We start from the raw sequence: 11,282 nt of genomic DNA, 5'->3' as shown, positions 1-11,282 counted from the left end.
ATTGCTTGCATTCTAAGAACATGTTTGGCTTAAATTTTTATAGTACACTTTTTTGTTCTTGTTTGGTTAGTTTTCAAACTCAACATTTCAATCATAATCTCATTTCTTTTCTGTACTGTTCAACATTTTTTTTTTATCATTTTTAAAACTTTTTGTTATATTAGAATTATATATATATATGTGTATATATTAATAATTTTAGAATTTATAACTTGCTGATGAGGAAAAAAACATATTTATTATTATTTTAAAATTAAATGTAAAGCTTAAAAACAAAGAAGTGAATGAAGTCAATTTGGTTTTACACGAAGGGGAAGGAGAAGATACTGAAGAAGAAACCATAGAAATCAAATCCCAACAGAAACCGAAAATCGTCGATATGCAGAAGAAGACGAGCAGAAGAAAACAAAGATGAAATCCGAGCTACACAAGATGAGGAAGAAGTTGACAGGTCGAACTCACATAAAGTTCAAAAGAGTAAGTTTTACAATTAAAAGTACGTATAAATTTCAAAAACAGAAAACTAACAACGAAATCATAATCCAACATAGTTTTAGAAGAAGAAATTAGAAACTTTTCCTCCCATGGAAATTAAACTCATCTAACATCTCAACCAAGTTACAAGGTCTACTACCATCTAAATTTATCAAATGAGAAGGTATAACAGCAAAAAGTTAAAATGTAATTAGGCATGAACTTCTGAAGCTCATTTTCAAGTTACATAAAGCAACAAAATCATAGACAAGACACAATGTTACATTTAATAACCACACCATTCAATTATATTATTATCATAGTAAAACAAGACAGCATGTAACAAAACCAACTCTCTAGCTCATGAAAGCCATTTTTTTTTTCCACCATTTTTCAGTAATCATTCAGAATGTTCAGATAGGACATCTTTCTAGAGGGGGTTACTACAACTTACAAGGCAAAGACTGGAATACTTCCCAAGAATTTGAAGGATTTCAACAAGCAAGAACAATGCATTTGCATGCAGACACTAAACACAGGCCTTGCAGTCAAACTGAAGCCACTACAGAAAATGCACCCCCTTTAACCTCTCCCCATGCTTAAGTTACCTTCCGATGACCTCCGAAAGCCCATATCTACATACAAAAAAAAAAACAAAAGAAAATTATAGCTACATATTATCCATAATCTATGCGTAACAATTATCATTCATCAATCATCAGCAAGAGTCAAATTGCTTACAATCACCAAGAAATGTAATTCCAATGCCACAATATATAAACACTAAAATGTAGTTTAAAGCTTCGAAAAGGAATGGACGCAAGAACAAAGAAATAAGTTTTCATCCCCAAAGACAGTTTTTTCTCATTCTCGGTGGAAAGTCAAAAATTAAGAGCTTCAAAGCTTGTTTAGGAGCAGTTTTCAGAATATTTATATGCTTTTTAGAACAAAAGTTCAGTGAAAACATGTTTAGATCAGTCTTTGATTTGTTTATTTTTTCTTTCATAAAATGATAATAGCTGTTCTTATAAAGCAACCAAATTGTTCGTCAATTCAAAATCACAAGTTCTTTAATAAAGGTCTAGATATATACAACATGAGTCTTTATGGATCACTGATCGTGGTTCTTATCTTAAGACAATTGGAGAATAATTCATTTTTCACCCATATCCTTGAGTTTAGCTAGTCAAATTTATCCTTAAATTTTAAATTTCATCAAATCAAATCCTAGCCTTAAGTTAAGTAAGAAATATTGATAATATACTGTTTAACTTGATTTGGACATTTTATTGTTTAGTTTGAGAACTTTTTGATGTACTTGAATTTGTTGCTAGGTTCGAGTATTTTTGTGGTTTCGTTTATGCTTCTTTGGCTTCATCTTTGGGTTTTGTTTGCTGAATTTTGTTAGACTTATTGGTTGATTTGAGTAACTTTTTATTTTAATTTGAGGAGGTGTTAGTTGCACCACTTGAGGGAAATTAAGGTTTAAATTGACAAGATGAGAAATTATCCCAATCAATTTGCAAAACAAAGATGTCAAAGAAAAGAAAATTGGATTATTATTTTAAGACATTTTTTCAAACAATCTCTAGGGCAAGATTTCGTGAATGACATTATATTATTTAACTACAAAAAGAAGATGATCATGTATCCCTACCACCCTATCAGAACTTATTCATCACTTTTCGATGCTTAAGCAATATCAAGGGTCCTACCAATCAAGAGAAAGTAGGAAGCAGGAGCAAGTCAAAATGAAGTAGGAATTCCAGGTTCACAAATACACTAACCTTCAGGTTTGAATCCCAACTACCTGTACATAAAGCACTTCCATCAGCAGACAAGCCCAAGCAACTAATTCGCCCTTCATGTGAGTTCTGAAGTGTTCCCAAGTTCAAAACCATCTGCAGTCACAAAAATTAATAGGTGTCATTTCACCCAATTAGATATCCTGTTAAAAGATAAAGTAATATACAAAGGATTTTTTCCTACTCAAAGTATGCTATAGAAAATTATTAGACAACAGCTTTGTCTTAATCAACTTAATTTGAACAAGATGAAATACCTTTGCAAGTAAGGTGTCCCACACATAGCAATCACCATTTTTGTATCCAGCAAACAAAAGTCTTCCAGATATAGAGAATGCAATGGAGGTTACGTGTGAGTTGGTATTATCACTGTGCAGCTGATGGTAAACTTGGAGTTCATGCCCAGTTCTGATGTCAAATAATCTGCAAGTTCCATCATCAGAACCTGTCCCAAATCGGTTACCATCTGAAAAGAACTTCACTGCATTAACATCCCCTTCATGCCCATGAAATGTCTGCACTGCTCGACTAGCTACCCGAGTGTCCCACAGACGAGCAGTTGCGTCACAAGAACCAGAAATAAATGTTCTGGAATTGGATCCACTAATAGATACACTAACATGCAGAAAAACAAATTAGTCAAACATCTGCAAAAGCAACATGAATAAATAAAATAAAAATATCCCTGAATTAGCATTGGACAATTACAAGCATCCATCTTTACACCGTAAATCAGAAGGGCTTACAGAAGGGAAAATGTAATATAAGCAAGTAAACAAGTTAATGAAAAAAATTGCATATTCATATCGGAACTTTATATCATAATGAGCCCTGACAATCCAATCAAAAAAGAATGAGCCCTGACAATCCAATCAAAAAAGAATGAGCCCTGACAATCCAATCAAAAAAGAATGAGCCCAGACAATGGAACTCCAATGAACTAGATTCATCTCTAAACCAACTCCTTAAGGATGTTATGTGAATAAAAACCCTCAAAATTAAGTTTCAAAATCAGTTATACCTCAATACATCTGCTGCATGCCCTGACTGAAATTCACCTCCAAAAACAGAGGTTCGAAGCCCTGTAGTAATATCCCATAAGACACACGTCTGATCCCCAGAACCAGTAATGAGGTGAGTATCCTCATCTGGAACATACTGACATGACGAAATGTATCCTTTATGCCCGCTAAGCGTTCTAGACACTTGCAGATTCCCATCTCTGTCAGTTGGAGAGTTGAGGTTGAAGATAGAACAAACACTGTCAAGACCACCACCCGCTACAGATTGTCCAGAAGGAGAGAAAGCACAGGTCATGACCCAAGGGCAAGGTAGTTTTATGGCATGAGTCTTCTGGCTCGTTAGCGCATTCCACACTATTAAACGCCCATCTTGAGAAGCACTAACGATTCTATTCCTCTCTGAAGTCCAATCCAACGAATACACCTGCAGGAGTTTCAACAATTATTTTCCAACCCCAATTGAGAATGAAGGTTAAATTGTAAAGAAAAAGAGACATATTTGAGAGCAGGACCATTGCATAAGAAACACTTCATTACAAGAATAGGAACAGTTTTCAATATCTTGGGTCTGTATTCTAGACAATGAGTCGAGTGCCAGTAAAATGAGAAAAATAATTTCATCAGACTTGAGAGAACATATATAATGTAGCATAAATCAGAGTAAGCTATCTCTTGAAGAAAGTTTCTTTTTATCATTTCATAGGCCTATCCTCCCCTACTGCCTTAGATCCTTCCCACCAACAAGTATGATTGTACGTCAAATCATTAAATTTCTTGCAAAGCATACACGTAATAAATGAACTAATAAGGCAATCGCTACCAAATCCATTCCTCTTAACTAGATAATCCAAAATTGTCTTAAAGTCAACCTTCCAAGATACGTCTACAGTAAAGCAACGATTTCAGATCTTGTTCACAACGTGGTAAGAGGATTTCTAAAACAGGCAACCTTGAAGAGGAAATGAAACACGGTCGTCCTCGTAGATAACCAACAAAACGTACCTTTCCAGTATGACCCTGTAAAGTCCTGCAGCACACGAGATCCGTAGCTCCAAAACAGACGGGATTCTTCCCCAGAGACCTCACATACCCAGCTACTGCAGAAGCAACCACCAAAACGGATGAGATCGAAACCAACTAACAACAATATAATCATCAATCAGAAGAAAAAAGAAACAACGCCGAACGAAAAAACCTCCAGGATGATGAAGTAGCTCACCATCAGTGTCGAGCAACGAATGCCTCTTCTGCTTCAATCGCTCTTTGAGAGAGTTGACCGTCTCAATAGCCGCCACATGCCGCTCCTTAAGCTCGGAAACAGACATTTTGCTTCTTCAAAACAAAAATTTTCAACTAAGAAACGCCATCCACACGCCCGAATCGAGCTTCAGAGAAGTCCTGAGCACTGAACAGGACAATGAGGGGAAATCGAAGCGAAAATCTAGGGTACAACTAGGGTTTACAGGTCCAGGAGTAAGCGAAGGGTTGATGATAGTCTCTGAAGAAGAAGAAGAAGAAGAAGAAGAGCAAATGAAAACTTTAGGGGCGATCGAGAGGAAGAGGAAAAGGGACGAAAAAATGGAGAATTATTTTTCTACTGAAGCGGGCGGGGCCCACGCTGTCCCACGTGTTGCACTAACCATACGTGTAAAACACCGTGTCATGTGGGGTCCATTCAGGCTCTAATCTAATAATTAAATCCACTTTAATTACTATAATTGTGTTCAATTAATTAGCCGCAAAATGTTATTTCAGACAAAGTTATACAACAACATCCTTTTATTTTTCCCTTTTTTAACTTAAAGTTTAAACTTTTAAATTAATTCAAATATATATATATATATATATATATATATTTTAATACTTAATGACCAACATTAAGAAGGTTTGTGTAATATTGTTGTTATTATTATTATTATTTATCAAATAATTTACCTGATTAATTTTTAGAATAGTATTATAAATGATGTTTTTTTTATGTTGTCTCATTCATTTCCATTTTTTTTTAAACTATTTTAACAATTTTTGTTTGGAAAAAAATAAAGCATAATTAAAATTTCTTAAAAACTATAGTCGACTAGTAATTCAATAAATAAGTTTTTTTTAATTTATTCGACGAAGAAATAAAAGATCAGATAAATTTGAGTTATAATGAAAAACTATGTTTTACGTAAAATTGTATCTTTAAAAAAAATATAGAAAAATTATATAATATTACCTTCATTTGTACAGAAACTTCAAATAAAATATTTTGAGATCGTTTCAAAAAGTAATAAAATAAATAAGCAATATCCAAATGAGGCTTAGTTAAAAAAACGACTATTTTACTATTAGCGAAAAGTAAATTCAACCAAAAAAGAATGCACATAAAAAGTAGCAAAATAAGATGTTTATTTTCTGCTTTATTTTTTTTTTTTTATTGTAAAATCATATTGCTAGCCCTTTTAATTGCACGTCAACAACTTTTTTACTTCTAATAATAAAAAGGCATTAGATATATTTATAGGGCTAAAAATTAATTTTACATTTTAAAAATGACGTCAAAATGCAATATTTTAGCTTGAAATTAGAGGACTAAAATACCCCCAAATCATAAATATTGGTTTAATACCATCCCTAACTAGGGAGTAATTGATTTAAATCTAATATTCATATAATAGTTATATCAAATCTATTATTGGAATAAAAATTATAAACCAATTCTAAACAAATTTCAATTAATTGATAAAAATGATAACTTAATATAGATAATTTTCTTGATGGTTTTGAAAATGGCCGTTTCAAAAATGAAGCTTTCCACCTAACCAAACAATGAAACTTTTCACAAAACAAACAAAGTTTAAGAATACAAATCAAATAATGAGAGTTATACCAAAACAATACAAATCAAATAATTGAGTCATACCAAACTTCTAACCTCACAATACCATATGAATGATCATTTCATGATCATTTCGAGTTGGGATGCTCCCAAGTTCTGCATTCTTATTGCCTACATTCAAACTTTCCCGTCATAATATGATTCTTGAAACTAAGATAATAGGTTCAAATACACCATCCCTAAAATCAAGATAAAAGCTCAGATTATCTAACCAAACAAAACAAAATCAGCTGTAACAATGTAACTTAATGCTACATTAGGTCAGTTTTGACGGTACATCAATCTGAATTGCTAACAAACTGCCATATATCTTATTATAGCTTGATAATAAACAGCAAGACACAAATTTTCAGCCATAAACCAAGAATGTGTGAATACAAGCAATCAATTTGAAATCTATAAAATCAAACTCTAAATTAACCATGTAACTCAAGTGCTAAAATCTAAACATTAAAGTATTTCATTCACGACATAAAAAGCACAACAAAAGAACACCAATGTCACCAACCTTCCTGAGGCACTAAAATCTTGTATACGTATTCTACATGCTCTAAAACCAAAATGTTGAATGATAAGATACTAATAGAGATTAGTTTAGGCAGGTATAAATTAACTCAGCCATTCATAACAAATAAATAGTAAATAAAAAAATAAAAAATAAAAACTCAAAACAAGTTATTGGTAGCCGTCGAAATTCATATACAAACAATTATTTCATAAGAGAAAGGCACCAACTGTAAAAAATTATAATGATTTATGAAGCAGAGTTAAAAGGCTCAGAGATGTGTTGATCACCAGAAAATTAAACTGAATTAGGCACCAGAGTGAGAAACTGGTGTTGTTTCAATACGACCATCCTTAAGTACATGAAGGAACTGCTGGGGTAAAACATGCTCCACCTGTGAGAATACAAACAATGGAAGTCATCTAAAGGAATATGAATGAATTCTTTACTGTGCCAACTTACGCACATGTTCAATTAATTAAGTAACACATCCTCAAATGTCTAAAGGGTGTACTTTGTTCGAGGACTCAAGAGGAGTCAAGCCTCGATTAAGGGGAGACTTAATAGTGTACTTTGTTCAAGGAGAGGATTGTTGGGAGGGAGTCCCAGATTGGCTAATTTAGGGAATGATCATAAGTTTATAAGTAATAAATACATCTCCATTAGTATGACGACTTTTGGAGAAAGCTCAAAATGGATAATATTATACCATTGTGGAAGTCCGTGATTCCTAACGGGGGGACATGAACAAAAGTCCTTAAAATAACACTTTGCAAATCCCTTCATAAAAGGTGACTTTAGACCGTAATAATCAGTGTTCAGGATCCAATTTGTAAACAGTTGAAATAAAAGTATTATCAAATGAAATTTAAACCATTATCTTTCGTTATGAACATGAACGACTAAGGCCGACTTGCCTAAATGAAGGAAAAGAAATAGGAAGATCTGATTAAAAACAGATACACACAACAACGTATGCACAAGATAGAGATGTACCCAATCACCATCTGGATCATTTCCTCGCACCAAAACATTGATTTCACTTGATTTGGCCGTCGTTATGGAAGACTTCAGAGAATCGTTACTTAAATATAATTGACAGCCACCCGTATTATCCACCGAAATAGTTGGAGCCGATCCCTAAAATAACCAGAAACTACTTTATTACAAACATATTAAAATAATTTGACTACGGATATCATAATTTTGTTTCCCTTAACTATATGCTTTACGCCTTGTATAATAAATCATCATATGGCCATGCAAAATGGGAGCATATCGTTGGAAAAAGATACCTGGCATTGAATCTCAATGCCGTTGCAGTTTACAATCTCACATGCAGCCACGACATCCTGTTATTTTTGGCCATAAACAAACGAGTCTAGATTAGTTCCTATGAGCTTGACTTCAATGAACTGAAATAGTGTGCGGATTGCTTATTTCACACTTACAGTGAACACAACGCCTGACTTAGTGCATTTGTCAACTGTTATGTTATTGACCTTTCCTGCACATAGTTTTTAGGGATGATGTAAGTTGCTCATGGAACAAGAGCAATTTTGAAGTGGCTGCGCAATATCATGCTAGTGATGTCAAATGAGTGGTGGGAGAGAAGAGAGTAAGTAACGAAATCACCTTGAACCTGAACCACAGAATCTTTACATCCATACATGTATACCGACTGTTTTGCATCACATTCTGATATAACCAAATTTTTGTTTCCGATTTGGTTCTCAATGGCCCACCTGCAAGGATGCAAGATATGAGGTGTTCGAATCACAGGGATGTCATTTTCTTCAGTAGGGATGATAATATTAGCAGACATACTTCCGACCCATTTGAAGCTCGAACTTGGGGTTGGGAGCGACAACTGACTTCTTCGACGAAGAAGGCAAATTTCTTTGACCAATTTCACTGGTATTGACAATACCAGTTCTGTCTCCACGGTTTTTCGTCTTCATATCATCAGTAACTTTTCTCAAACCTTTAATGCAACAAAAACATCTAAAAAGTAGGGCAGCATATCTATAATTGGTATACAAATCAATAGACCCTTTTGCTAAAGAATATAATTCTGTAAACATAATCAATTGTACCTTCAGTGACAGACTTTCCTGAGCTAATTTCTTGAAACACAGCAGCCATTCCTTCTTTTGGACGTGTTGACGCTTGAGAAGTTTCAGTGCTAAAGAGGGGAGCTGAGGGAGGTGGAGGAGCAGGAGCACTTGGGGTAGGAGCTTTCGCCATTTTTCCAGCAGGATTCCAAACTGGTCCCAAAGGATAAAATCTTTTAACATAATCCCTCAAACCTGGCAAGAATAGTTCCTTCACAGCTCTGGCCCACTCGACATGGTTTTGATCTTTGTTTTTAAACTCCACGAGAATCTAGATTAGGATTTAGGAAAACAAAGAATGAATACAGCCTTGGAAATACTTTGTCCAGCTACTTAGCACAGATAATAAATTCACAGAGAGCTACAAGCATCAAGACTATCAATTTCAAATGATACATCCACTTCTTAAATTTGTCCTCTTCCCCCATCTATTTCTTTATGTTGAATCATGGTTTGGCTAAGAGTACAAGGCAGACAAACCATGGAGAAAACATGATAAAAATAAGTCTGTAGATTATAACAAATTCATAAACAAGGTTCAGTCTAGCACCTACTAAAGCCATTTTGATCATGTTTGTATTGCTACATAGGAAAATTTTTCTTACATATTTACATAGGTTGGTTAGTGTTCCTTCTTATATCATGAATATATCAACTAATGTGCCATGTTGAGTGTACCTTGTTGCTGTAGAACTCAGCCGTTTGCCAAGTTTCCTCAACATGTGCTACAGGCATGCTCATACCTACGAAAAGTATAATCGGGGAATTAGAAGGTTCGAGTGAAACTATACATTTCCATTTCTAACGTAGAAGGAACAACTAAAAACATCTTCACACCACACTCTTTTCCTGTATACGCAATCCAGGCTAAAGCCGAGAGAGCATCGGCAACAGTCTTCAAATGGTTGAAAAACTCAGATCTTCTCCCTGCTGTCAATGCGTTTGCCTTCAGAATAACTTCGTTCAGTGGCTTGAAAAATCCAGCCAATCCGGCAAGATCAGGTCTCTGCAACACAGGAAAACATTCGACCAAATAAAGCTATTCGTTCTGAGCGAGAGACATTGCAAACTTGAGATAGAGACGCTATCTTCCCCAAGCAACTAACACGAGAGCAATACTCCCAACATTTGTAAATTAACATTACATTTTGAAGATTCTCAAATTTTTGTTTCATTCGTTTAGCATCCAATCACGATTAAACATCCACGGAAACGAATATACAGGATAAACGACCTCATCGATCAACGAATTCATCAAATCGTCGTTCAAACAGGAAAAAAAAAACATAAAAAAAAAGCCGATTACCTGCGTTTGTTTGATCGTGACAAGAAGCTCCTTCTCAACGGAAAAAGCTTCTTCCACAATCCTCGTGACCTCAAGGACCTGACCTCCTATCTTCTCAGCAGCATCGGACACCTTCCGAACGCAATTCCTAATCAGATCCTCAAAAGCCAAAATCGAAGGCTCCGACGCCGCATCGTCGCCACTTCCCAACGAACGACTGCCAGTGGAGAATCCGTTGGACAGTACCTCAAGTCGGCACACGGCGGATTCAAGGCGTTGAATCAATTTCTCCTCCATATCCGCAACCGCAACCGCAAAACTCAATCTAAGATCAGATCCACGGAGAAATGCAATGAAGATGAAGAAGATGACTATTTGATTTCAATGATTCGGAATCGAAATCCAGGCTTTAGCTTCGGCTTTTTGTTGTTGTTTCGTTGATTTTCTTTTTTGGCGGTTTCAATGATGAAGAGTTACTACAACTTTGCGCGGGGTCGTTCGTTTTGGTTTCAGAAGGGCAATTCCGGGAGTTTGAAGAATTACACGTGGCAATTTTTCAATTTTTTCAGCACGATTATTCTCAATTTCTAATAATTGCTTGCCACGTGTCTCATTCATGATTAAAAAAACCTTTTCTTCCTTTTTATTTATTTATTTTTTAAAAGTATGAATAAAGGTTAAGAATATTTGATATTTACAATCAATATTAGTAATGTATTATGACTTATGAACGTACGATACTTAAGTTTTATGAGATTTTAGTTATTAATATAACCTCTATTGTAGATAAGTATAATATTCTTAAAATTTTGAAAAAGAAACAATCCGACAACCCAATCCAACTCGAGATTGGGTTGTAAACTGTATTTGGATTGCTCAGGTAACCAACTCGATCGGAATCTTTTAAAAGTAACAAATTTAAGCAAAAATCTAACTCAAAGGTTAATTTTCTTTGAAGTCTCGTCAATTTCATATCATACTCGTGCTTTATAATTCATTAGATTCACGTCAAAATAACTTAATAGCAATTTTTCGAAAAAAAAGATTATTGAAAAGTAAAATTTGCGTATAGTGCTATGTAATGGCTCAAACTCACTCCTAGAAGGTATTATTAGTGTTAAGTTTCGTCGTTGTCTCACTGTTTTAAAACGCATCTACTAGGAAGAGGTTTCCACACTCTTATAAGAAATGTTTCG

At 34.6% G+C, this 11,282-nt stretch overlaps 2 protein-coding genes across 3 annotated transcripts; both read right to left on the bottom strand.

The window, feature by feature from the left end:
• Positions 1-774: 774 nt before the first annotated feature.
• On the bottom strand, positions 775-4,856 carry LOC111471041 (guanine nucleotide-binding protein subunit beta-2). Its single transcript, XM_023116727.1, has 6 exons — positions 4,521-4,856; positions 4,304-4,398; positions 3,301-3,725; positions 2,537-2,894; positions 2,262-2,375; positions 775-1,109 (listed from the first exon to the last, which is right to left on the bottom strand). The coding sequence occupies exons 1-6, from the start codon at positions 4,624-4,626 to the stop codon at positions 1,074-1,076; spliced, it is 1,134 nt and encodes a 377-aa protein (XP_022972495.1). The 5' UTR covers positions 4,627-4,856; the 3' UTR covers positions 775-1,073.
• A 1,246-nt stretch (positions 4,857-6,102) lies between these two features.
• LOC111470996 (cyclase-associated protein 1-like) lies at positions 6,103-10,572 on the bottom strand. 2 transcript variants are annotated; one of them, XM_023116667.1, is made up of 11 exons: positions 10,108-10,572; positions 9,639-9,807; positions 9,480-9,544; positions 8,784-9,072; positions 8,515-8,671; positions 8,323-8,432; positions 8,139-8,194; positions 7,983-8,039; positions 7,684-7,827; positions 6,978-7,081; positions 6,103-6,361 (listed from the first exon to the last, which is right to left on the bottom strand). In XM_023116667.1, the coding sequence occupies exons 1-10, from the start codon at positions 10,381-10,383 to the stop codon at positions 6,995-6,997; spliced, it is 1,410 nt and encodes a 469-aa protein (XP_022972435.1). In that variant the 5' UTR covers positions 10,384-10,572; the 3' UTR covers positions 6,103-6,361; positions 6,978-6,994. The 2 variants fall into 2 exon arrangements, with proteins under 2 accessions (XP_022972435.1, XP_022972436.1); XM_023116668.1 differs by having other exon boundaries at positions 6,103-6,293.
• Positions 10,573-11,282: the final 710 nt, after the last annotated feature.

Source organism: Cucurbita maxima, unplaced genomic scaffold (assembly GCF_002738345.1).
Source record: "Cucurbita maxima cultivar Rimu unplaced genomic scaffold, Cmax_1.0 Cma_Scf00048, whole genome shotgun sequence".
Taxonomy (NCBI): Eukaryota; Viridiplantae; Streptophyta; class Magnoliopsida; order Cucurbitales; family Cucurbitaceae; genus Cucurbita; species Cucurbita maxima.
Note: the sequence above shows the minus strand (reverse complement) of the source record. Positions and strands in the feature narration are given on the sequence as shown.

What these genes read in the sequence shown, in the direction of transcription:
- LOC111471041 (XM_023116727.1), bottom strand. Translation starts at nt 4,626, where the DNA reads ATGTCTGTTTCCGAGCTTAAGGAGCGGCATGTGGCGGCTATTGAGACG. An exon ending in CATGCAGCAGATGTATTGAG is followed by an intron (nt 2,895 to 3,300) that starts GTATAACTGATT and finishes TCTGCATGTTAG; the next exon opens with TGTATCTATTAGTGGATCCA. An exon ending in GGGACACCTTACTTGCAAAG is followed by an intron (nt 2,376 to 2,536) that starts GTATTTCATCTT and finishes TTGTGACTGCAG; the next exon opens with ATGGTTTTGAACTTGGGAAC.
- LOC111470996 (XM_023116667.1), bottom strand. Translation starts at nt 10,383, where the DNA reads ATGGAGGAGAAATTGATTCAACGCCTTGAATCCGCCGTGTGCCGACTT. An exon ending in AGGAAAGTCTGTCACTGAAG is followed by an intron (nt 8,672 to 8,783) that starts GTACAATTGATT and finishes GTTGCATTAAAG; the next exon opens with GTTTGAGAAAAGTTACTGAT. An exon ending in AGTCAGGCGTTGTGTTCACT is followed by an intron (nt 8,040 to 8,138) that starts GTAAGTGTGAAA and finishes CAAAAATAACAG; the next exon opens with GATGTCGTGGCTGCATGTGA.